General features: G+C 42.0%; 3 protein-coding genes across 7 annotated transcripts in view; 1 reads left to right on the top strand and 2 right to left on the bottom strand.

Annotated features, from left to right (window-relative positions):
• Positions 1 to 3,763: 3,763 nt before the first annotated feature.
• armc1l (armadillo repeat containing 1, like) lies at positions 3,764 to 8,680 on the bottom strand. 3 transcript variants are annotated; one of them, XM_012821222.2, is made up of 7 exons: positions 8,583 to 8,680; positions 7,479 to 7,656; positions 7,263 to 7,354; positions 6,791 to 6,980; positions 5,890 to 6,006; positions 5,349 to 5,423; positions 3,764 to 4,918 (listed from the first exon to the last, which is right to left on the bottom strand). In XM_012821222.2, the coding sequence occupies exons 2-7, from the start codon at positions 7,629 to 7,631 to the stop codon at positions 4,727 to 4,729; spliced, it is 819 nt and encodes a 272-aa protein (XP_012676676.1). In that variant the 5' UTR covers positions 7,632 to 7,656; positions 8,583 to 8,680; the 3' UTR covers positions 3,764 to 4,726. The 3 variants fall into 3 exon arrangements, with proteins under 3 accessions (XP_012676676.1, XP_031436921.1, XP_031436920.1); XM_031581061.2 differs by having other exon boundaries at positions 7,479 to 7,640; positions 8,583 to 8,647; XM_031581060.2 differs by lacking the exon at positions 8,583 to 8,680 and adding an exon at positions 8,248 to 8,268.
• Positions 8,681 to 8,759: 79 nt separating this feature from the next.
• On the top strand, positions 8,760 to 13,906 carry mtfr2 (mitochondrial fission regulator 2). Of its 2 annotated transcripts, none has more exons than XR_004165205.2 (8): positions 8,760 to 8,876; positions 9,315 to 9,403; positions 9,540 to 9,644; positions 9,745 to 9,869; positions 10,045 to 10,265; positions 10,551 to 10,828; positions 11,213 to 11,396; positions 12,554 to 13,906. XR_004165205.2 is itself a non-coding variant. In XM_012821218.3 (8 exons), the coding sequence occupies exons 2-8, from the start codon at positions 9,332 to 9,334 to the stop codon at positions 12,596 to 12,598; spliced, it is 1,053 nt and encodes a 350-aa protein (XP_012676672.2). In that variant the 5' UTR covers positions 8,764 to 8,876; positions 9,315 to 9,331; the 3' UTR covers positions 12,599 to 13,906. The 2 variants fall into 2 exon arrangements, 1 of the variants encoding a protein (XP_012676672.2); XM_012821218.3 differs by having other exon boundaries at positions 8,764 to 8,876; positions 10,551 to 10,851.
• A 515-nt stretch (positions 13,907 to 14,421) lies between these two features.
• Positions 14,422 to 22,047, bottom strand: part of LOC105894674 (cAMP-specific 3',5'-cyclic phosphodiesterase 7B) — a 31,300-nt gene continuing 23,674 nt past the window's right edge. For both annotated transcript variants that reach the window (XM_012821216.2, XM_031581062.2), the window contains 5 exons: positions 21,808 to 21,899; positions 21,124 to 21,268; positions 20,518 to 20,614; positions 18,262 to 18,342; positions 14,422 to 17,213 (listed from right to left, as the gene is read on the bottom strand). In XM_012821216.2, the coding sequence (XP_012676670.1) occupies positions 17,020 to 17,213; positions 18,262 to 18,342; positions 20,518 to 20,614; positions 21,124 to 21,268; positions 21,808 to 21,899 (609 nt within the window). In that variant the 3' untranslated portion in view covers positions 14,422 to 17,019. The remainder of the gene's footprint in view (positions 17,214 to 18,261; positions 18,343 to 20,517; positions 20,615 to 21,123; positions 21,269 to 21,807; positions 21,900 to 22,047) is intronic.

A 22,047-nucleotide genomic window follows, 5' to 3' on the forward strand; every position in this document is an offset into this window, starting at 1 on the left:
AATTATTGTTATAAAAAAGCTAATTCTATTAATTGTCATGTTACATTTTTTCAGCTGTTGGACAACAGCAGTGGATGGATGAGCAGAGATGGAAAGAAAAGAAAAACCTCTTTAGAAACTCAACTTTAGAAATTGATTGGTCCCAAAAGACTTTCACAGTGGAGCAGTAATACGTTCAGAATAGAAATCTTGGACCCATAACTTATGCATATGTATAGCGCAAATACCAAGTCTGAACTAGAGGTAAGTGTAAAATATACTTAATAAAGTATATTTCCACAACAAGAACCCATACATCAAGTCATTCATGTTTACATTACATTAGTTTCAGTAATAGCACTCACAAGCTTAATTTTATTTATAATTTTGCATTACTTTGCATAAAACAAGACGGTTGAACTGCATCTGAATAATGCAACAAAAAAAAAACTCTCTTCAAACATACTTCAAAATCAGTATGAATTTTTCTAAGTTCCTTGGCACTCATTTAGTAATTATTTAGTGATACATTTTCTATGACATAATGTCAATTTGTTCTGTCACAAACAACAATAGTGACTTGTCCTACCATGATGACTTTCCTCACAGGGTAAACAGAAGGAAGCCAGTGAAGGTGGTGTGATTATCCAAGTCATCATAGATCCTGTAGCCAGCAGGCAGACGCATGTTCACCACATCTCCCACCTCCAGCTGCAGAGAGGCACCACTCGAGAGGTAGTGGCGTCGGCCATCAGTGTCATACTCCTCCACAAACATGACCTTCACCCCATTATTACAGAGGCGTATCCCCATGTGGCGAGAGTCAAGGCTGTCCCTAGCGGTGAATCTGAAGTAATAGACTCCCCTCACTGGCGCTGTGAAAAAACCTGAATTGAGGAGTAATCAAGAAACAGATATGTCAAGTGCTTTAATAGTAGTATCTCTGTAGATCTATAAATGAATTGATGGTATCCATGATTAAAAATGCAGTCTAGGATATAGTTTTGTGAAAGGTTGTTGATATTTGAGCTCAACAGCCAATCAAATTACACCCCTCCCTCCCAGGCTTCTGAGGCAGCGTATTAATTGGATTGTTAATGTCTCAGTCCAAACCACTATATTTGTTTCCGATTTACAGAGCCACGGCTGTGTACGAATACCAGAGTGTTTTTGAGCGCAAACACTAAACAGACAGCTAGAGAAGCGTGAGGAGCAATTCACTGAATTTGACAAAAAATGCCTAGGAATAGAATCGTGGACTTTAAGGGGATGTTTAAATCATTATTACTGCCATAGTGTTACGCAATCATGCACAACTACATGTGTTGACTAGCCTGGGTGCCAGAACGAACTTAGCCCCGCCCACAACATTTGAGGTCGGGAAGTTCGGTCTGGCATTGCTCCGTTGGGGCGAAACTATGCCCGAACAGAAGCTGTTCGGACCAATCAAATTGTCAGGGCGGGCTTTATACGATGATGGACAGATGATCAACAGTAACGTAATCAACCACGTCACCAAAGAGCGCTTGGGTTGAATTCATTTTCAACAAACATGGCTGCCGCTGGAGAGCTGAGATGTGTAGATTCAAGTCTGTTTTAGAAGACATCGACAGCGCATTCATTTTGAAAGAGGAACAGAGAAACGCGATCAAGGCATTTGTCGATCGAAAAGATGTTTTTGCCGTCCTTCCTACGGGATCCGGTAAAAGTTTAATTTATCAGCTGGCCCCGATGGTCTACGTTATGGTCATACTACGTTGCTCTGATTGGTTGTAGGTATATCCAATTGAGCGAAGAGGCATTTTTTTTCCTGGTTCGGTTGAAACACGCCCCATAATCACAGCCCAATGGAGCAGTATCAGACTCATATTCTGACTAGAATTATAAGTATGACAACGTCAGGCTAGCTATGTGTTGACAGCATGTATAATGAAAAATTGAAATGGTCTTGCTGTCCTCTGGCTCTAAGCTAAGAGTAAAATGACAGACTCCCACATATGTTCACATAGATCACACAGTTCACGTGTGAACTACGATGAAGTTAAATGAAATTCATAGACCACATTGCATAATTCAGTCTGTGTAGAATCCATTCAGTCACCACAATGTGCATAAAATACCTGTGATATGATTGTAGGCCTGTCCCACATTCGTGATGACTTTGGTATAAACCAAGTTGGTGTCAATAGAAACTGGCCCCATGTATCCAGAGTCTGTCAAAGCTACTGAAAACGCAACCTTGGGTTGTTCTGTAGAAGACCAACATCACTAGTTTACTGACAGGTGCATAACTGAATGTCAAAAGTAGTCATGTAAGCATGGTAAATACCTACATGCATTCCTCTTATGAATAACTACCTGCATTATTCTTTAGACAAACGATTTCCTTCTCACTGTTTGTCAGTCTGTCGTTCACACTCATCAAGTCTGACTTGAGTGCTGTAAAAACAAAAAATGGCAAAAAAATTTTAAAATATCTCAGCAATTCTTGAATCTCACTTTGATGGTTTACAGTGTGTAAAATTACAACAGTACCTGAATTATCTGTCTTTAGATTCTCCACCTTCAGCTGAACAATTACATTTGACACTTCTGACCAGAATTGAAAAAGGCAGTGCAGTACCTTATTCACCTAAGGCATGTTTTTGTCTAGCTAAACAACAATACAATGACAAAAAATTCACTCCTAGGAGGAAGCCACAGATTATTTGTCTCTCAGTAAAAATAAGCCACTGTCCTACCTGTATTTTCAGCCTCCATCTTGTCCAGCTGGGTTTTGCTGCACTCTAACCCAGCCTGAGTGGCAGTCTGCTCCACCCTCAGCTCCATCACCATGTCCTTCAGTCGAGAGAGCTCAGCAGAGACGTCCAGCTGGACCGTCATCACAGACGCAGACTGACGGCTCGAGCGATCACTCTGAACTTCATTTGGGGAGCTGTGGGATTCGCTCCCCGAGACGGCGAACAGGAGCACTAGCAGTGTTATAGCAACCTTCATCTTCAACAAGGCACTCACCACACGAGTGTCCTCCATCTTTATAAACCCAGTTAGGTTTACACGCAGTATAATATTAAGGTCAAGGTTGTTTTCTTTGGGGGAAAAAAACACAGATAAATCAACAGAGCACCTGACGGGTGGGAAAATACAAACCTGTTAGTAATGACCTTGCTCTTTATTCGGCATTGCTGATACAGAGCATTTTCGTATCAGCAATGCACTTTTCTCTATATCCATTTAGCATATGGTTTGATCTGGAAGTCAGCTCCAAGAAAAATGAAGCGTCCCCTTAACCGTTGATGTCTGTCCTACAGCCTTGATGTTGCATGTTATAATATTAGTGTTATATTTGGATGGTAGGTGCAGTGCCTTAAGACCTGAATGCTCTTGCCTATAAAATCATCTGGGATCTCTCAACACGAAGAGAAGAGTTACTTAATAGTGGGTAATAAACATGCCAAACCCCCGACATAGAAGAGACAGAAAGAATAAAGTGTCATATTAAGGCATGAAGTTTAAATGTAATTTGAAAGTAAATTACAGGCAGTATTTTCATTGTTCATTGTCTATTCTACCCAGTGTAGCAGGCTTTATACACATTTCATTTTGTCTATGGTTAATCGCACATTTAGGGCTATAAGGATTTGGAAATTAGGAAGGAGTTCAACAGTATTCGTGTAGCAGTGCCGCCACACTTAAAACATCTTGCTTGTACAAACCCATAGACTAGAAATATGGCTTGTAGTTACCTGTAAGGAAAAACGTTTCCAGACAAAACATTTCAAAATGTATGCAAATCCAGCTTTATTGCCCATCCATTTACTGGACATAAAACAATGTGGGCTTATGTTTCAGTCAAGCATTACACCAAGTGTAGCACTAAGCTCATTTTTACATGGATAATTTCCCCTGTGTATTTAACCACAGTGCACATGCAATTATTGTCCAAGAAAACAGCTTTCATGTGTACAAGAACATCCAAGAAAACGTACAGCACAAACACACTGTTCCTGAAGATATCTAAATTCAAGTGGTTTTTACACAGTAAAATGCACTTACATGTGTGTGTGCATACAAGGCAGTCAAGAAAACTTCAACAGTTACAGCAAGGAAACAGTTTAAAGGACAGAAAATAGTACAAACAGACATACTGAACAAAACACGAACATGGAAAACAAAGAGCTATGTAGAAGTACAAAGTGAGGAGCAACCACTTTTGTAAATTAGTCAGTGGATGCACCAGCACCCACAAACATTCTAAATGTCTGAGAAGCACTCTGCAAACTAACATTAACTTGAACACTGACCCTACACATGGTTTGGCATTTTCCAGTGTACATCAGGCTACTAACAGTTCATGAGGATGCGTGGCCAATTTGATGATTAATAACTAATAAACCCTGGTAAAGATCTGATGAATCCCTGTAGAAGATACTGCAGATACTGTAATGTTGTAGGATAACTTATTATACCAGTGTTGAATGAGGCACTAGCTTGGCTAAGCCATCTCCATAATGACCCAGGATCTTGGCCGGAGATGTAGCAGGTGTTGGCCCAGATGAAGAACATGAATCTGTTGAAGTGTTGAATAAAGCACTGACTTGGCTGCCATCGCCAACGCCATCCCCTTCTCACATTGAGTGTAAGAGCAGTGTGCAGGTTGATGTTGAACCTGAAGCGCTGTGAGTAGCTCAGAGGTGGCTCTGTCACCCACATGTTAATATGCGCTGTGACCCTTCACCGTGACTCTTTACCAGTAGAACGATCGGGTGAGGAAAGTGGCGGCGCTGTTGAGCCAGCTCCCGCCTCCGTCCTCTTTGGCCCCGGCCCGCGACACGGCTTTGCCCAGGTCTTTCTCTGGGCTCTCGTCCTCGGGTAGGTAGTCGGGCAGCTTGGAGTTCTCTTGGATGGCTGTGGTGGAAGTGCTGAGAGGGATCAAGACCTTAAACAAAAGGTGAAAGGTTCAGATAAGCCACTGCATTCATACAGGATTCATCCTTAATAATGGACAGAGGCAGACACACAGTGCTTCCGCAATGCAAAGCCTGCACTACCTCTGACCGCTTTTACTTTGAACAGATTAAGAAATAAATTAAATTATGTAGTAACGTGATAGAGTTGTGATTACCGTTCCATGTCTAGAGAAGGCAATTTGATTTAAACGGAAACAGTAACAAAGGAGAGGGCCTATGTTATAGGGGTCATCCACAGATTCAACTAGAGTTATGCCTGATATTTGGATGAGGGGTGGTGAGAGAAAAACATTAAAAGACAATGACAAGTTACTCAAAAATCAGATCATCAGTACTCAAAGTTTTACTTGTGTTAGGACTTATGTTATGCATCTACAGACAATGTAAAAAGCTACACACCTCCTCCCCAGTTTCATTCTTCACCACCTGCTGTGCCTGCAGGATTTGAGTCGCTGCAATAGCAGTGGCCAGACTCTGGGCAGGGAGACAGAAAGTTAGCCTGCGGACACTACAGAGGGTTGAGTCTGCAGTCACTTATGTGCTTCATCCTGAGGAAAACCTAATTTTGACACTACAACAACATACAGAATAACACTTATAACACCTGTACCACCCACTATGCTTGGGCGAGATCAATGCCAGATGGTATATCTGAAAAATACAGACTTTTCCTCTTTCCGTAACGGAGCCAACTTAGCGAACAGAAGAATTATTTAGAAAAGAAATAATTGGCTTGTGATGACCAGTCGCACACAAGACTAATATAAAATATAATTCAAAGTGATATGGCCAATGTTCTGTGTTTACATTCACGCTACTGTTAATAGATTGGTTCATTATATTTCCCATACACTCTAGGAGGTGATTACAGAGTGGTGAAACAAACAAAGGCCGACCTTTCAAACTAAGCTAATAGGGCTAATAATAGACTATAATATACCTCAGTGGAAAGGTCAGAGCGGATGCGTACGGTGCACCTCTTCAGTGTCATTTGGAATGTGAAGCTGATGACCCCTTTGACCTTCAGTAAGGCCTCCTCACACATCCCACGCCGGTCCTACCAAACACAAACGAACAGTAGTTAGAGCAATGTGCCCATATATATCAAGTATGAATTCTTTATACACTGTAGATTTGCATGTTACACAAATTTGCACGCACTGCTATGAAGTACAGGTTGATCAACATACCACTCATAAGGAAATAAAGGATACGGATTAAACTATTCAACTAACAACAGTTTAGATTCACAGAAACTGTTCCACATCCTCATACACCTTAACTAATCAGCTTATCTATAGTCATCACGTAATCTAACATAAAACACTAATTCATCATGTTGATACCATTAGATTCTCTCTCTCTGTGATATTTACGGCCACATGAAAGATATTTCATTGGAGTACCGGTAATTAAATTAAAAGATTACCACACACAAGAAAAGAGTTAAAGATGCAGTCTGCGATTCTGGCAAAAGGTTTTTTTTTTTCGAGATCAACAGCCAATCAAATTACACCCCTCCGATACTTTCTCCTGAAGAAATGTGTTAGTTGGCTGGAATTGTTTATGGTTCCGCCTGAGCCACTATGTTTGTTACCCATTTACTGAGCCAGATCCGTGTACAAACACAAGACTTTTTGAGCGCCCGCACACGCACACAAACAAGCACACACACACACACACACACACACACACACACAAGGACAGAAGAGCAATTCGCTCAAATTTGATTAAAAAAAAAAGTGTATTGGATTAGAAATGCGTTTTTCTACTTTAAACCACACTGACAGGCCCAGACAGAGGAAAACAAACTCCACTGAAAATAGTCTCCAAGCACACACCATTCCCTCAAGCCCCTCAATGTGTAGGGTGACTGTTTTGGCCTTCTTGTTGGAGCTGTTGATGAAGAACTGAGATTTGTTTTTCCTCTGCTGCTGTGCTGGAGTTTTGAATGTTTCGGTGTTGACTGGAGAGCTCAGAACATCGTACACATCTTTGGCCAGGACAGTTATGTCATCCGTTAACCCCCCTCTAAAAAATAAAGAAAGAGAGACATGGTGAATGGGAAAGACACTACCACTGTATCACACCTACCTAACTAACTAACTAAAAAAAAAAAAAAAAAAAAAAAACGAGGCAGAAAGAGAAATAGCAATACCCTTACTTCGTTCATTTTCTACAGGGGAATGTTATAATGCAATAACAAAACTGTAAATTGAGTAACAGCATTAAGCAAAACTGTACATTGTGAAGTAATGGAATAAAATGTAAGCACACTAAGGAGGTGCATGACCTTATTGAGTGGTGACTTACTTCTCCATCAGGGTTTCCAGGCTCACCATCATGCCCAGCTCATTCTTCATGGTGCTGACATTTGATGGCCATTCTGCTAGATAGCGTAGAGTCTAAGAATTGAGATAAACATTTATTACAAAACTGGCATGACAGTTAAACATGAGCTACAGTATTCAAACACTAACAGTAGATTTGCGTGATTGGCTTTCACAGTTTCCTATGAACTCCACTTACCTGAAGAGTGGCGAGGACGACATTGGAATCTTTATGGTCTAAAAACAGGACGAGACCGGGAAGACAACCCTGGTCCTGCACTATAGCCTCTCGGTTCTGGGGCTCGGAAGCGAGATCCCGCAATTGGGTTACCACTGCCAACGCATCCATCATTCTGCCGTCCTTACAAGATAAAAACCTATAAGACCGTTATACCAACGTTATATTAGTTAATCCATAATAATTCAGGGTCTGCAAAGAATGTAACTGTTCAACACGGCATGGTATTATTATAGTTATTGCTATAAATTAACGTTAGGTTACGCATTTAGGATACAATTGTTTCAAAATATTATTTCCAGAATGAGAGCTTTAGCGAAAGACCTGCGAACTCTGGACCTACTCAGTCTGCACAATATTGTTGCCAGACATTGTTATAAGGCAACATTTACACTCGTCATGCGAGTTAACATCAACACGGACACATAACACTGGAATGTTCTGCAGCTAACCTGAACAAAGCGTAAACTTGTTGACCAACTTGCACCGCAATTCAGCCAGCCAACTCATTTACCTAACCGACATGCTAAAAATGTTGCTTAATTCATGTTGCCTGTTAACACTATATAGCAAGCTAGTTATGTAGTGCTCTCTGACTGGATCTGCGCGTTATTAAACTAGCCAGGCAAAGTTAGCGACGCGAGGGATAACGTATTACTTCTGAAACTCTGTAGAGTAACGTTTAGGTTTAGTCTTTAGCAGATAAGTGTGTCATTGGCTAGCACCTCACCTTGTACGTTTAGGAAAGAAAACTAGTGGTGTGCGCAACACAACCTAATGGATAAATGTTGTTATTTCCTTGGACAACTATCGATAACTATTTTTTGAAACCAACGTACCCTTGCTAGCTAGAGTTAACTGGCTAGCAAGTTAGCATACCCGAACCAACGTCACCTAGCTACCAAGCTAGCTTCCGATTACTTGGGTTTTTGGGACACGTCAGAGAACGAAAGGCCACAAAACTAAATTTAGCTGAATAAAGCAACTTTTTGGTCTTAAGAATTTTAAATGGGCTGACAGAATACTTAATGTGTCCAGATTAAGGCATAATTGAATCGAACTTACCACTGGCCGAACGGACTGAAGTCACACAAAAATACAAATTTCGTGTTAAAAAGCTTCTAGCCCTATAATTGGTCGGAAGGCCAATTTCGGGTGACACCATTCCAAGGCACAATTGGCTCTCTGCATTCGTGCTGCTGTACTATCCAATCACAAGCACGTTTGCTACCACCGCTTTATTTGAGTTCACCTGCCTTGGAAGCGTGACTCGAGTGCAGCATCGTGTGATGTGTATCGAGTATTTTAACTTAAAACAATTGACCACGACATTTTGGTTTTGGTTAATGTAGCACAAAGGTAAGTATCTTGCAGTCCCCTCACGAGTACTTCTATGTCGAGCTTTTAGCGTTATTTTAAGTTAACTGCAAGAAATAGACGATCTAACCGTTGCTTCGTTCTGTAACGTTAGATAGCTATGGTGATTTGATGATGTTGCTTTATACACGAGACTGCAGTGGGCATGTGAAAACATCAAAAATAACATGGATATACCATATACTGTAGAGCACCAGAGCATTGATGTTACAATGATAAAAATTGCGATCAAGAAACTAGTTCATGTTCAATTAAATGTTTCGTTTTGTTGTCGCGTTATCAAATAATGCAGCTAATTTGATTAGACCCATCACGTTGTTGTTGGCACGTAGGCACTAGTCCGAAGGCAGTTGGAGCTATTTAGACCCGGTAAGTCATAAAAACAGCTTTCCACTGAGATCTGTTGTTTCCCCCTCTCAGACCTACCAAGACGAGAGATGTCGCTCATAGAAGACATCGTTGATGTAATGCAATGTGTCCTTGAGTATTTTGGAGTTCCTGCTGATATGGTGAGTGAAAGGAATACTAGACCCTTCGTGCAATAAAACATTTGATTACTATTTACAAAGGATCTTGGATACAGCGTTATAACTTCTGTTTACAGTTTTAAATGCAAATGTGTTAATAACAATATTACGTTTTCAGCTTGTCCCGGTGTGGGACAACCAACTCTGCGGACAATATCGAAGCATCGTCCGGATGATAGGCACTAATTTGCCCCTGAATCCTTACCCCCGAATCCACTTCCAAGTAAGTGGTGGAACTCTTGGTACTGTAAACGTACACCGTACGCGGAAGCTTAACTTCCCTTTTAGGGGATGCTAACATGTATGGTTGTTTTTGCGACTAGATTCCTTTGCAAGCCTATAAGAGACATGGGTTTCTTGACATCAGTGTGGACAGTCCAGCGATTCCTTCTTTTGCCGATGTCCGCTGGATAGCTGAGGATGTGGAAGACCACTTCGCCAAATTCAGGTTGGCTCTTTCCTCCAATTTCAGAATTTTATGCAGAGCATGTATTGCACCTTACCAGTGTTAACTACCATTTGGTATCAGAAGCTGATATCCACCACCTAGTTTTGCATATCTGATATTCCTGGTGGTGTGGATTTAGTTGAAAGGGGTGTGCATTTTTGTATTTGTTTTCTAGAAATGCTGCTTCGTTGAAAAGATGTCAGGTGCCTCAAGTGTTTGTTACACCCCCAGTGGAGATGGTAGCAGGCCCAGTGTTTTTGACATCTTCAACCCAGCTAGGTGGCAGGATGGTGGGGCAAAGGACAAACCCTGAGGCCCTAAAGAAGATCTCAGCCCTGGAGGAAGAGCTGCTGAAACTGCGTGCACAGATTGCCATGATAGTCACTGCTCCCTCAGGTACAAAGCTCAGTCTGATGACTCACATTGTGTGAATATAATATATGTATTGTTGTACATAATATAAGTATGTTGTGTTTTTAAGTTTCACCTATTGACAGACATATTGAAATCAGGCTTTGTATATTGCAGATTGAAGGTTACTTTTGGGGTAAAAAGATTCTTAAACTAGAATTGGTTTGATGTACCAGATTCCTTTGCTGGCTCAGGGAAGAAGAGTTTGAATCAATAATTGATTAGATATATGTGGGTCTGTTGTTCACCCTCCCCTTTCTTTTTCCTCAGGTCCCTCCTCACATAAGAACGCCCCAGTCTCCCCATGTCGATCCCTGCTCCCACCTCCTGTTCAGACCTCCACCCCTCGAGCTGCTCCTCCTCCTCCGCCCCCTCCTCCACCTCCACCTCCTCTTCCTGTCTCTGATTCTCCAGCACCCTCCGCCCTGGAGACCATAAAACTGAGGAGGGCGGCGAGCAGAGGCCAGCCCAGGAAAAGTGAGCTGTCGATGGGCTCAGCCTCCACCAGTCTCCCTTCCATGCTGGATGTCCTGAAGGACCTGACCCAGGTCAAACTCCGCACGGTGGAGAGGTGTGCACTTATACTGTGGTGATGCTTGTTTAGAAAAGCACTGGGTAGTGGAGAGATTACAAATGTCATGCTTATCTTTAATCTTTTAGAGAAAGATGTCTTGAATTCCTACCCTGTGAATTTAGTTGGACTGGCCATACAAGGGCTAACCTATTTAATTTGAATGAGTCTGCTTTGACATTAGTTTTTTTGTACAATAATAATAATAATAATAATAATAATAATGGGCTAACGGGTTATTCATATTTACCATCTTCCTCATGCTTAATATTGCACAGTAAACCCATCCCACCCATAACGAGTAGCATGTATGGAGTTGATATGAATATAAATCTTGCTTGACTGATTCCCTTCTGGTCAGGTCGCCAGGGGGGACCCCAGTGAGGAAGAGGAGGAGCAAGGGCGCCCCGTGTCCGTCGGACCCCGCAGCTTTAATTGCAGAAGCGCTAAGGAAGAAGTTTGCCCATCGTCAGCGAGATGACTCTTTCGATAAGGAGAACCGATCGGCTGAGCTGTCGCCCTTCGGAAGTCCTGAGGCTCCATGTGTGAGTGGCGTAACACTCTGCTCTCACAATTCTCATTGGCTTTTGATCAGGGGCAAATGCTGCTTCAGTAGACTAATTAAATATGCATAAGGAGCAGTGAAAAGAGGGTGTTTCTCAGTATTCCTTTGTAGAGTCCGGAGTAATACTTCAGTAATGTCTTGGGGAAATAATTGCTTTAGGTTTTGAAGGATTTTTGAATACTTTTGTGACTTGTGTGGGTAAAACCTAAATGTTTTTCATTTTGAAATCGTACAAAAAGCAGGTGTCAAGGGGCAGTAGCAGTGGCAAAAACATGCTTTAGATCATTCTTTTTGATTCAATTCAATTCAAATTTATTTCTATAGCTCCAAAACAATAAAATAATCTCGAGGCGCTTTACAGAGCCCAGGGCCACCAAATGTTGGCTGAATGACAAAGTGTTTTCCGTAATCAATGTGGAATTAATAGTTAGATACCTAGTCTTTGAAACACACAGTGGATGTTTGGCAGCACAAAGGAGGTGTGGGGCAGCCTCATCTTGAATAATTGATGTGTAGTTGACACAGATAGTAGTATCTTGAATGTAGAAGTTTTGATATGAACAAACCGCTTTATGTCTACCACCACATATATGCAACACTGCTAAGAGAGGCTTTCCCTCTCTCACTCAATGGCTGTTTGTGAGTCACTCATTTGTGAGGATTTTTGTGTGCTATAGAGTGGTTATGTAATATGAGGATCCTCACGTACACAGTGATGTCATACTCCCAGCTGGGAGGTCTGTTCTCTCTGTTCCATAGGCTTAAAAGAGGAGTTCTGTCCTACTTAAAATCCCTGTACTCTGATTGGGACTTGTATGTATTTATTTATTTATTTATTTTGTTTGTTTGTTTCCTCCAGTTTAGGGGAATAGTCAGGTCAAAAAAGGATTTTAGTGACATTTTGCTGATTTTAGGCGGTAGGTATACAGATGTATACCAGTACTACTCTTTTACCGATCTCAGTGGATGAAACGCATGATTGACAGGATAGTGACTCCTCCCACCCCCTGCAGGATATTATGTAAATTAAATGCATCCTGGGTAGGGCCATCAGCCAACATATGTTGTAACTGGTTCTATATTTATGTTGTCACACATGTCATGGTTGTGTGTTGACTTGTTTATTTCTTTATCCAGATCCCTAAGCACATAAGACGCAGCCAAGGACGAATTCACCTCTAACCTCTTGACCCCACGGTCACCAACAACCAATCATGTGTTTCATCTGACTACTGCATACTTCAGGTGCTGCTTTTGGAGTGCTTTTTTATGTTTGAATGGTGTTAAAGGGGCCGCCTAGTTGTTGTTGTTGTTGGTTTTTCGACCATACTCCATGTGCTCCCGTGCTTCATAGGTCCTGTTTTTTTTTGTTGATTTGGTATTTGTTTACTCTAAGGGGGCGTAAAGTTCAATAATGCAGTCATTTAAGTGATTTCAACCTATGCTGTTTTCTTTTTTCCTTTTTACTGTAAAGAGCATTTTTGTAAAGCTTTGCAATAACGGATTCTATGATTGCTCTAAGATGCAGTGACCGTACTGGTCTGCTTGGTTGAAAGCTTTGTAAATATGTCAAAATGTAAGTTATAAATTGTATATGACTTCATGTTATAGGCTGTGGATGGAATGATGCATAAAATATTACCACTTGGGAAACAAGTAGCACATAGGAGAAACACCATGTACTCCCTTCAAGAGAGGGGATTCATGGGGATTTATGTAGAGGGCAACATATTAACACTGAGTACCTTTCAAGACTTTGTTCAAAGAAGCCTCGTAAGTCATCTGGTGTGAACTCTGTATGAAGTTGTTTTCAATGTCTTTGTTCAATTCAGGCAATATTCTCTACCAGTGGGCATCTTTTTCTGCAGATCTGCAGTACGTTTCAAAACTGTAGCCCTAATCTATGCAAAGACTTTGTCTCGGGCGTATGTTGTTTCTTTTCTTTCTTTGCTTTTCTTGGCCACTCCTGTGCTCTCCTTGGAAGTGCGCGCCTGGGACAGTCATGCATGTTGGCCAAAAGCCTGCAGCATCTGCTGCGCACTCCCAATGTCGCAGATAACGGCAGCTAAACTGATCTCAGTCCAGCAAGGGCACCTTCTGTTTACTTTTTCCTCCAAGGCAACCACACTGAAAAACAATGTTGCAAACGGTGCTAAAGCATAGGATTTTGTTGCGTTCAGTCTTATTCTGGAGAGATGCAGCTATATTGGTGGATGACCATCTCCTACTTCTCATGCTGTCAGAAGTTTCAGAATTTGAGCTACCAGCTGTGGAATGAAGGAGTGGAATGACTGGATGTAAACTGTAGTGGTTGTGTCTGACCTGCCTCCTGAACTTGACTCCTGATTAAACTCTCATCTTGGGTTCTGTGAGAAGAGGAGAATCCTGTTTGAGATTGTGAGCCTGCCTGACTTGTGAGAAACTTGCGAGACTGTGAGTCTGGGGTAAGAGATTGTGTGTGTGTGTGTCTGTGTGTCTGTGTGTCTGTGTGTCTGTCTTTCTGTCTGTCTGTCTGTCTGTCTGTCTGTGTGAGCGAGAGAGAGAGACTCTAGCTAGCAGATGCTTTGTTGACACAGTGCTTGGCATGCTTTGAGGATTCCCACGCCCTGCTGGGTTGTGAAAGTGTGTGTATGGATGCTGGCAGACCCTTTCTCTCCCCCTTTTTTTGCACATTCTGCTGTAACAGACAGGCTCCTGTCTGCCACTGTATCCAGCTAGACCTGTTCTTGCCTATTTAAAAGTTTATATCCTGTCCTTAATGTCTTTCTCTGACAGTCTTGTAAGAGAATACGGAATGTTTGAGTACTTTAGTATTATGTTTTGAATGTTAATTTAGATTCTAACTCAAAGGTGTGAGGCCTGTGTATCTCTCCAGCTGTCCAGTGTCTGTCTGTCTGTCTTTCTATCAAAATAAAAAATATTGTTGCTGCATTTTTCAGTATCTAGGAAGGGAAATGGGGGGAAACAAGGTGTGTGCTCTGAAGAATTCAATTAATTGCTGCTGGTAAAATTTAATAACATTTTTTTTTTATTCATCACAGTGTATGAAGGTCAGTTAGATAGTAGTCATGGGTGTACTGTAACTTGAAAAGAAAAAAAGTTAACATCACTGACATTTGGATACAAAGGGCCAGATGAACTGAAGTTTACGGCCTGTGCACAATTTAAGCACAACCCAAGTGTATGTTTAAAAATCTTAAAGGTATAAGAATAACCCTCTTAACTTGTAGGGTCATATAAGCGTTTTTGAAAGTATTATAGACTTTAGCATAAGGAACCACACTCATTGATGTTTTTCACCATGTCCTTCAAAGTTTATCCAGTCTGATGATCATCTCTACCTCAGTACCGCACAGACACAAATTTGTCTGAAAGACAGCACTCTGTTGGGTCAAGGTCACCATGACAACAGTCACCATTGAATCCTTTAAGACATCTGAGAAAGGAGGTTAAGCAGGGGGTACAGAGCTCAAACAGAAACATCCAGAGAAACCTAAACAAGTATTTGGCTGTGGGAGAAAAACATCCTGACTGATTAATTACCTTGTGAGATTATAAACCGTTTGACACTTAAATGACACTGGATCGGTCCTCACCGTGCTGAGTTTCACTCTTGTGTTTACAAAGATTAACACCTGGATAAGCTTAGGGTTACGGTATTGGCTTGCTTAAAAAATGTTGGCAATAAAAAATAGTGTATATAGGTGTTGAAGATATAGATTACATATAGAGCCGGTATAGAGCAGTTAGGGAAAGTAAATGACATTAACTTTGTGTGGTGGCAGTAGAAAGTAGTTTGGAGGCAGTGACTGTTAACAAAATCAGAAAGAACAATGGAATAATTTACACCACTTGGTAAAAAAGATATTTGCTGATGTTAAGGCTTGTAGTTTGGAAGTGTAATCATGTGTCAAAGAAACAATGCTGAGAGAATTGTATTAAACATGGAGATGTCCTTATGCCTGGTTCTCTCTTATGACTTAAACCAATGGAAGCAATACATAGTGACATAAGAACCAGGGGAACAATATACAGTGGCTTGCAAAAGTACTCAACCCCCCTGAAAGCCAACAGCATTTTCTGATTCACACAAGATACTTACACATATTTTCCCAATCCGTATTTTCATTGTGAACACTTATGCTGCAGTATATTTAAGTCTAAATAGGTTATGTGTCTACTAAAATAAAATTTTAAATGTCAACCTCTACCTCTAATACAGTCAATACTCCATCTGATGCCATAAAAGCATCAGATGGAGTATTTAAATGTCAACCTCTACCTCTAATACAGTCAATACTCCATCTGATGCCATAAAAGCCTTAAGTCTTTTGATGTGAGACAGTACCAGCTTTGTATATTGTTCTGCAGTGTTCTTCTTGGTAGAATTTCTATAAAACATCTAGGTTGATAGGACAGCGGTCCTGGAATGTAGTACCACAGATTCTCATTCGGATTTTGATCAGGGCTTTGACTGAGCCATTCTAGAATATTCACTTTACTGTTTATGAGCCACTTCAGTGTCACCTTGTACCTAGGTCATTGTCCTACTGATTATTTCCATTCATTCTAAAAAGTTTCCCAGTTCCTACAGATGAGAAATATCCCCACCGCATGATGTTACCACTGCGATATTTTTGTCGATTGGGCTGGGGTTTCTTCAGGCATTGGCAGTGTTACATTTTCTTACTTATATTTAACTTTTATTGCGCCTTTGTATACTACACTATACTACAGCATAAATGTTCACAATAAAAATACTGATTGGGGAAATGTGTGTTAGTTGCTTTTGTAATTGGGAAAATGGTGATGACACTCAGGGGGTTACTTACTTTTGCAAGCCACTGTATACTCACAATATACAGTAACACAACAGTGATCCTTGAACATGTATGTTTCATTTCATAGATTCCTCCTCTCTTTCACCCTCTCTCTCTCATGTCTTCTCCTAGGCTTGTCTTAAAAAGGCTGTACAGTGGAAAGAATTTGAAAATTAAAATCGATTATCATTTACTGTCAGTGCAAGCTGTACAAAAAAAGGTAAAATATGAAGGAATGTCTTTATTTTGTTTTAAAGATCCTCTAGAAAGGGCATATTCATCTGTACACTTTGTATGTCTTCAGATACTTCCTGTTTCGGGTTAGCTTCAATCTTGTGCAGTCCAGCTGACTATTTTTACTTCTGGTTCCCTTTAAAAATGTCCTTTAGTTGCATCCAGTGCTGCAGTGTTGCATCATGGGTAAACACACATTTGAATGGCTCTTCATATTCCCCCCAGAAAGAATCCATTAAAAACTATGGAAGTGTTTTTTTTTTCTTTCTTAAGAAATAAAAAAAGGAAAATCCCAAAAAGATACATTAGTCAGAGTTGAAGTTGAGGTTTTTGGTTTATTTGGCTTCATCTCTCTGCTTCTTACTCCATCTATGATCAGACTTGGTCCTCCATCCGCAAGGGTGCACTATACCCTGCCTGTATTACTCCTCAAAAAAAACCTCAACGCCTTCAGCTGACAGGAAGCTACAGGGAAGAAGCAGTGAGGAGCAAGAGATGGAGGTTTTGAAAAAAGTGCCTCCTCTGAAAAAGGCCCTCTGGAGAGGAGGTTCACGGCGTCCCAGAATCCTCTGCTCCCTCGACTTCCTCCTGGAGTGGAGAGCCGGGCTGCGGCTCCTGTCTGAGCTGCCTCCAGCGCGCCTTGTTCTTCCGCAGGTGTCCCATCATGCTCTCTGTCAGCTCGCTGCCGTCGGTGAAGCGCATCCACTCCTCGAACAGCGGCTCCACGATGTAGGAGATGAACCCTGAGGAGGAGAAGGGAGAGGGCAGAAGGCATGATGTGAATTACATTTGCGGAGGGGTTTGAGGGGTCTAAAAGGAAGGTAAAACCAACAGTGGGTGGGGTTGACACATTTACACATTGTACTTTTTGAACTGTGTTGTGCTGTCTAGGTTCTGTCTCCCTGACAAAAATGTTACCCCCCCCCCCCAATTCGCACTCTGGGTGAGAGACATCAGGGACCACAGTCTACTGACCTGGGCACAGTTTCTAGAATACATGAGAGAATACATGTCTACCAACAGCACAAGGGGCTAACAACTCTTTTGATTGATTGATTGATTGATTCACTGATTGACAGCCATGCAAGAGATAAAATTGAAAAGACAAAGACTGGGATAAAACAAACAGGTCTTTTGATTGATTGATCGAGTGATAGATTGATTGACTGATTGGTCGATTTGAAAGTAAATCAAGATTAATTTAATTTATTCAATTTATTAATTGATTTGAAAGTAAAGACTTATTTCCATTGTTCTCTCTGTTGTGTGGGCAGGTTTAAGGTCATGGTCAACACATATACTGATGAAAATGTATATCTGAATGGAAATCAAATGTCCTGTGTCTGATGACGGATAGTGTTGTAAATGTTGTTTAGACGGCAAGAAAAGGAGATTTCACTAGTTCGTTAGATACCAGGGAAAGCATATGTCTATCTTGTCTCTTGGTGTTTACATTGTGAGATATCAGGAAAAGCCATTCACTACTGTGCCTGCTAACCTACAGTGATTAAATGTTGCTGATATACTAGAGAGATGTGATGTCTGTAATGTCTGTTGATCTAGGAAGAGTTAAAATGTGGAGATATCACGACAAGAACACAGGTCTACTCTATCTGCTAACCTGAGTATGGTGCTTATATGCATATCAACATGGCATCCCTAATTATCTGAGTCTTTTGACCTTAACATATGACGCACAAGAGGGAGAGTACAGATATGCTGTGGCCACTTTTTTTGCAATGCACACCATTTCAAATATCAAAGGACAGTTTGCAGACCCGAGGGACTCACCAATCTGAATGGCAGAAACTGAGTCGGACTGTTGATTACAGAGAGGACTGATCTCAAGGTCAAACTTGCGCTCAAGGTCGCCTGTGAAGAGTGAAAAAAGGGAAGCAGACACATTAGAGATGTCTAATGAGAGACCACATAATGCTTGAGGGATAGGATATTTGAGTTTGACCTAGTACACTTTGATCTTTAAACAGGGTCTACTTAATATCTTTCCCTTGAAATCAGGTAATGGACAGAGCGGATCCTGGTTGTCGTAACCCACCATCCTGAGTCTCTTTTTCTCTCACGGGATGTGCAATACCAAGTCCTGACAGTGGGGGGAGAGGCAGGACAACGGACAGGCTTCAGAAGCGTTACTGTTTGCGGCCATGCTCAACGTTTCCTTGTAAGTGAGTAATAGAGAAGCTAAAAAGCCACTTTTATGTAAGAGGTTCAGTCAAATGTAGTCTACTACTCTGGGGTAAAATAACATCACAAAATGAACCCCTCCAGACTGATACATGAGCCCTGCTTTTGCAGTCCTGATGTTATCCTTCACTTGGCAAAAGTTGCAAAAACAAAACATTCTAAAATTATTTTTGGACTATTTTTTTGTGATTTCAAGTGACAGTGAAATGAAGCGAAAATGTCTACATTTATGAAAGCATTATAAAATATATACCATACAGTAAACAGGCGGGAGGAATGTGTGTGTGTGTGTGTGTGTCCGGTATTGTCCTCCCAGGGGTCATGCAGGCCTACTCTTATGCCATAAAGGGCTCACAGCTCACTGTTTTGGGGTTAAACCCTGTGTGCTGATTGGCTAACGGAGGGAGGGTGAGGGTTAATATTTGACCGATGTTCTGTCCAGTTTTGTCATTGTGTTGAGGCAGCCTGCTCGTCTCCACGGCTTCCTGACACAAAGAGGGACATGGCACACTCTCTCACACACACACACACACACACACAGGCACATGTACACACACATGCAAGCACGCGCACACACATATAGATGTTCACACACACACAACTGGGCACAATGAAGATCTTTCTAATCTGTACCCACTCAATTTTCTACTGACTCAGAGTCTCATACAAACACAGACTTTGTGTTCGTGTGTTTGTGTGTGTGTGTGTGTGTGTGTGTGTGTGTGTGTGTGTTTCTTCATCCCAATTTCTACCAACCAGCAAGGAATCCAAAAGGTTTAGGCCCCAGTTAACAAAGTCCAGTCTATATCTATGTATGGGCCTTCTGGGTACTTTTACACACGTGAATAAGATATTAAATTCTCTGCCACACTTTTGCCTTTCAAAAGTCCACTCTAGTTTCTCTGATTGTGTGTGTTGCCATGTTACATACAGGTAGTCAGAAAACCAGTGCATGTGTGTGTAAGTGAATGCGCATATATCTAATGATTGTTGATCAGGTAAAGCGTATATGCCTTCTGTGTGTGTTTGTGTGTGTGTGTGTGTGTGTGTGTGTGTGTGTGTGTGTGTGTGTGTGTGTATGTGTTTGTATGTGTGTCTGATGGGCCGTGGTATGTGAGTGGGCCAGGCGTCAGCAGGAAATGCTCCCTTCCTGTTTGTCGGCTCATTTCCTGTGTCAGCACCTCAAGCGCCATCAGAGCAGAGAGGAAATTACGACTGGAGGTGGCATCCTACACACACACACACACGCACACACACACACACTCACACTCACACTCACACACACACACGGACACACACACACACACACGGACACACACACGGACACACACACACACAAACACACGGACACTCACACTCACACATACACATGGGCAGACAAGATACACGCACACACACACACACATGGACACACACACACACACACGGACACTCACACACACACACACAGGGGCAGACAAGATACACATGCACACACACACATATGGATGGATTCACATGCAGGCACATGCACACACACACACACACACACACACACACATACACATAGACACACACATACACACACACACACACACACACACACACACACACGGGCAGACAAGATACACATGCACACACACACACACACATATGGATGGATTCACATGCAAGCACATGCACTCACTCTCGCACACAAGGAGGACACTCACACACACATGGAAACTCACACACACATGCATAGGGATGGACATAGACACACGCATATGCACACACACACACACACACACACACACATATACACTCCTTCTCACTCTCACTCTTGCAGACACTGTAATACAGTGAAATGACTGGCTGAACTCTCACCTTGCCTATAAAACTCCTCACAGACTCTCTCACTCCACTGCCTGCTCAGCTCCCACACACGACACGGGTTACAGATGTCAGCACACTTCAGGGCAATCTGAGAGAGAGACAGAGAGAGAAAGAGGGAGAGGGAGGGAGATGGGGAATGGGAGAGAAAGAGTAGGGAAAGGGAGAGGTAGAGAGAGGGAGAGCGAGATGGGGGGTGGAGGAGTGAGTGAGGAAAGGGAGGGTGTAGGAGAGAGATGGAGAGGGAGAGAGAGAAGGAGTGAAAAAAGGAGAGGGGGAGAAAGAGATAGAGAGTGAGACAAAGAGGAAAAACAGAGAAAGATGGAAGACAATGTCAGACAACCAGGAAAAGAAAAAGAGAGAATGGTGCAACAGAAAGGGAGAAAGAGAGGCCAGAAAAAATGGGGGATGTTTATATACTATATGTATATGTTTTATATCTCTTGGTGTTCTGTTGGTATTTATGAAGTGTGTCTGTATGTGTGTGTGTGTGTGTGTGTGTGTGTGTGTGTGTGTGTGTGTGTGTGTGTGTGTGTGTGTGTGTGTGTGTGTGTGTGTGTGTGTGTGTGTGTGTGTGTGTGTGTGTGTGTGTGTGCTAACCTGCAGTATGAAGTGTCTGTGCTGCGTGTCCTCCAGGTTGAGATCCTGCTGGTCCAGGTGTGCTCTGAAGCGGGAGAGGAACTCGTTCTGGCGGCTGATGTCTGTCGCCAGGATCAGGGAGCCCAGCTGGTGTTCGATGTCCTGCCTGCATCACACCCACACACACACACACGCCAACATGAAGGCCAAATGTATGTAGTTGTGAGTAGATCTGCCTCTGATCTGTTGTTCACTGTCTGTGAAACTGTCACTAAGATAAAGGCTACAATTTGATATGTGATATGTGCATTTATTATACGGCTACTCATAATGTTGAAAAAAGTTCCATTGATTTGATATGGCCACCACAATGTTCGGAGGCCTGATATTTCTTTATATTGACTGGTGTAAAAAATGAATGGCGGTTGTCATCTTCAACGGCTTCTGCACACACACACACACACACACACACACACACACACACCCGCTGCGAGTCCTGTTCGTCCTGTCGGGATTTGTTTTCCTATACTGACCGGCGGACTATACATTATCCCTTACATATTATCATTATTATTGTTTATTATTTACCACCATGCATGTGTATGTGTGTTGGTGTGTATCCTTGTTGGCCTACGTGTACGTGAGTCTGGGTGTCGTTGTGTGTATATGTGTGTGTGTGTGTGTGTTTCTGTGTGTGTGTCTTACGTCTCTTCCGGTGGTAGGTGAGACAGCAGGCCAGATTCCCTCAGCATCCCCACTGTGGAGCGCCAGTGATGACTCTCCAGCACAGAGGTATTCTACACACACACACACACACACACAGATGTAAATAAACACACACACACACACACAGCTTTTACCCTCTATCCATACATAACTGTGTTTTTCTCTCTGTGGTATACACTTCCCATAATCCTTTGCTCTTCAGTCAATCTCATACAGCTC

Source organism: Clupea harengus, chromosome 15, assembly GCF_900700415.2.
Source record: "Clupea harengus chromosome 15, Ch_v2.0.2, whole genome shotgun sequence".
Classification (NCBI taxonomy): Eukaryota; Metazoa; Chordata; class Actinopteri; order Clupeiformes; family Clupeidae; genus Clupea; species Clupea harengus.

Coding starts and splice junctions, on each gene's coding strand:
- armc1l (XM_012821222.2), bottom strand. CDS start 7,631: ATGATGGATGCGTTGGCAGTGGTAACCCAATTGCGGGATCTCGCTTCC. Junction 6,007..6,790: donor TTGAGGGGCTTGAGGGAATG/GTGTGTGCTTGG, acceptor TGTGTTTGGTAG/GACCGGCGTGGGATGTGTGA. Junction 4,919..5,348: donor AGAATGAAACTGGGGAGGAG/GTGTGTAGCTTT, acceptor CTTTTGTTTAAG/GTCTTGATCCCTCTCAGCAC.
- mtfr2 (XM_012821218.3), top strand. CDS start 9,332: ATGTCGCTCATAGAAGACATCGTTGATGTAATGCAATGTGTCCTTGAG. Junction 9,870..10,044: donor GACCACTTCGCCAAATTCAG/GTTGGCTCTTTC, acceptor TTTGTTTTCTAG/AAATGCTGCTTCGTTGAAAA. Junction 10,852..11,212: donor AAACTCCGCACGGTGGAGAG/GTGTGCACTTAT, acceptor CCTTCTGGTCAG/GTCGCCAGGGGGGACCCCAG.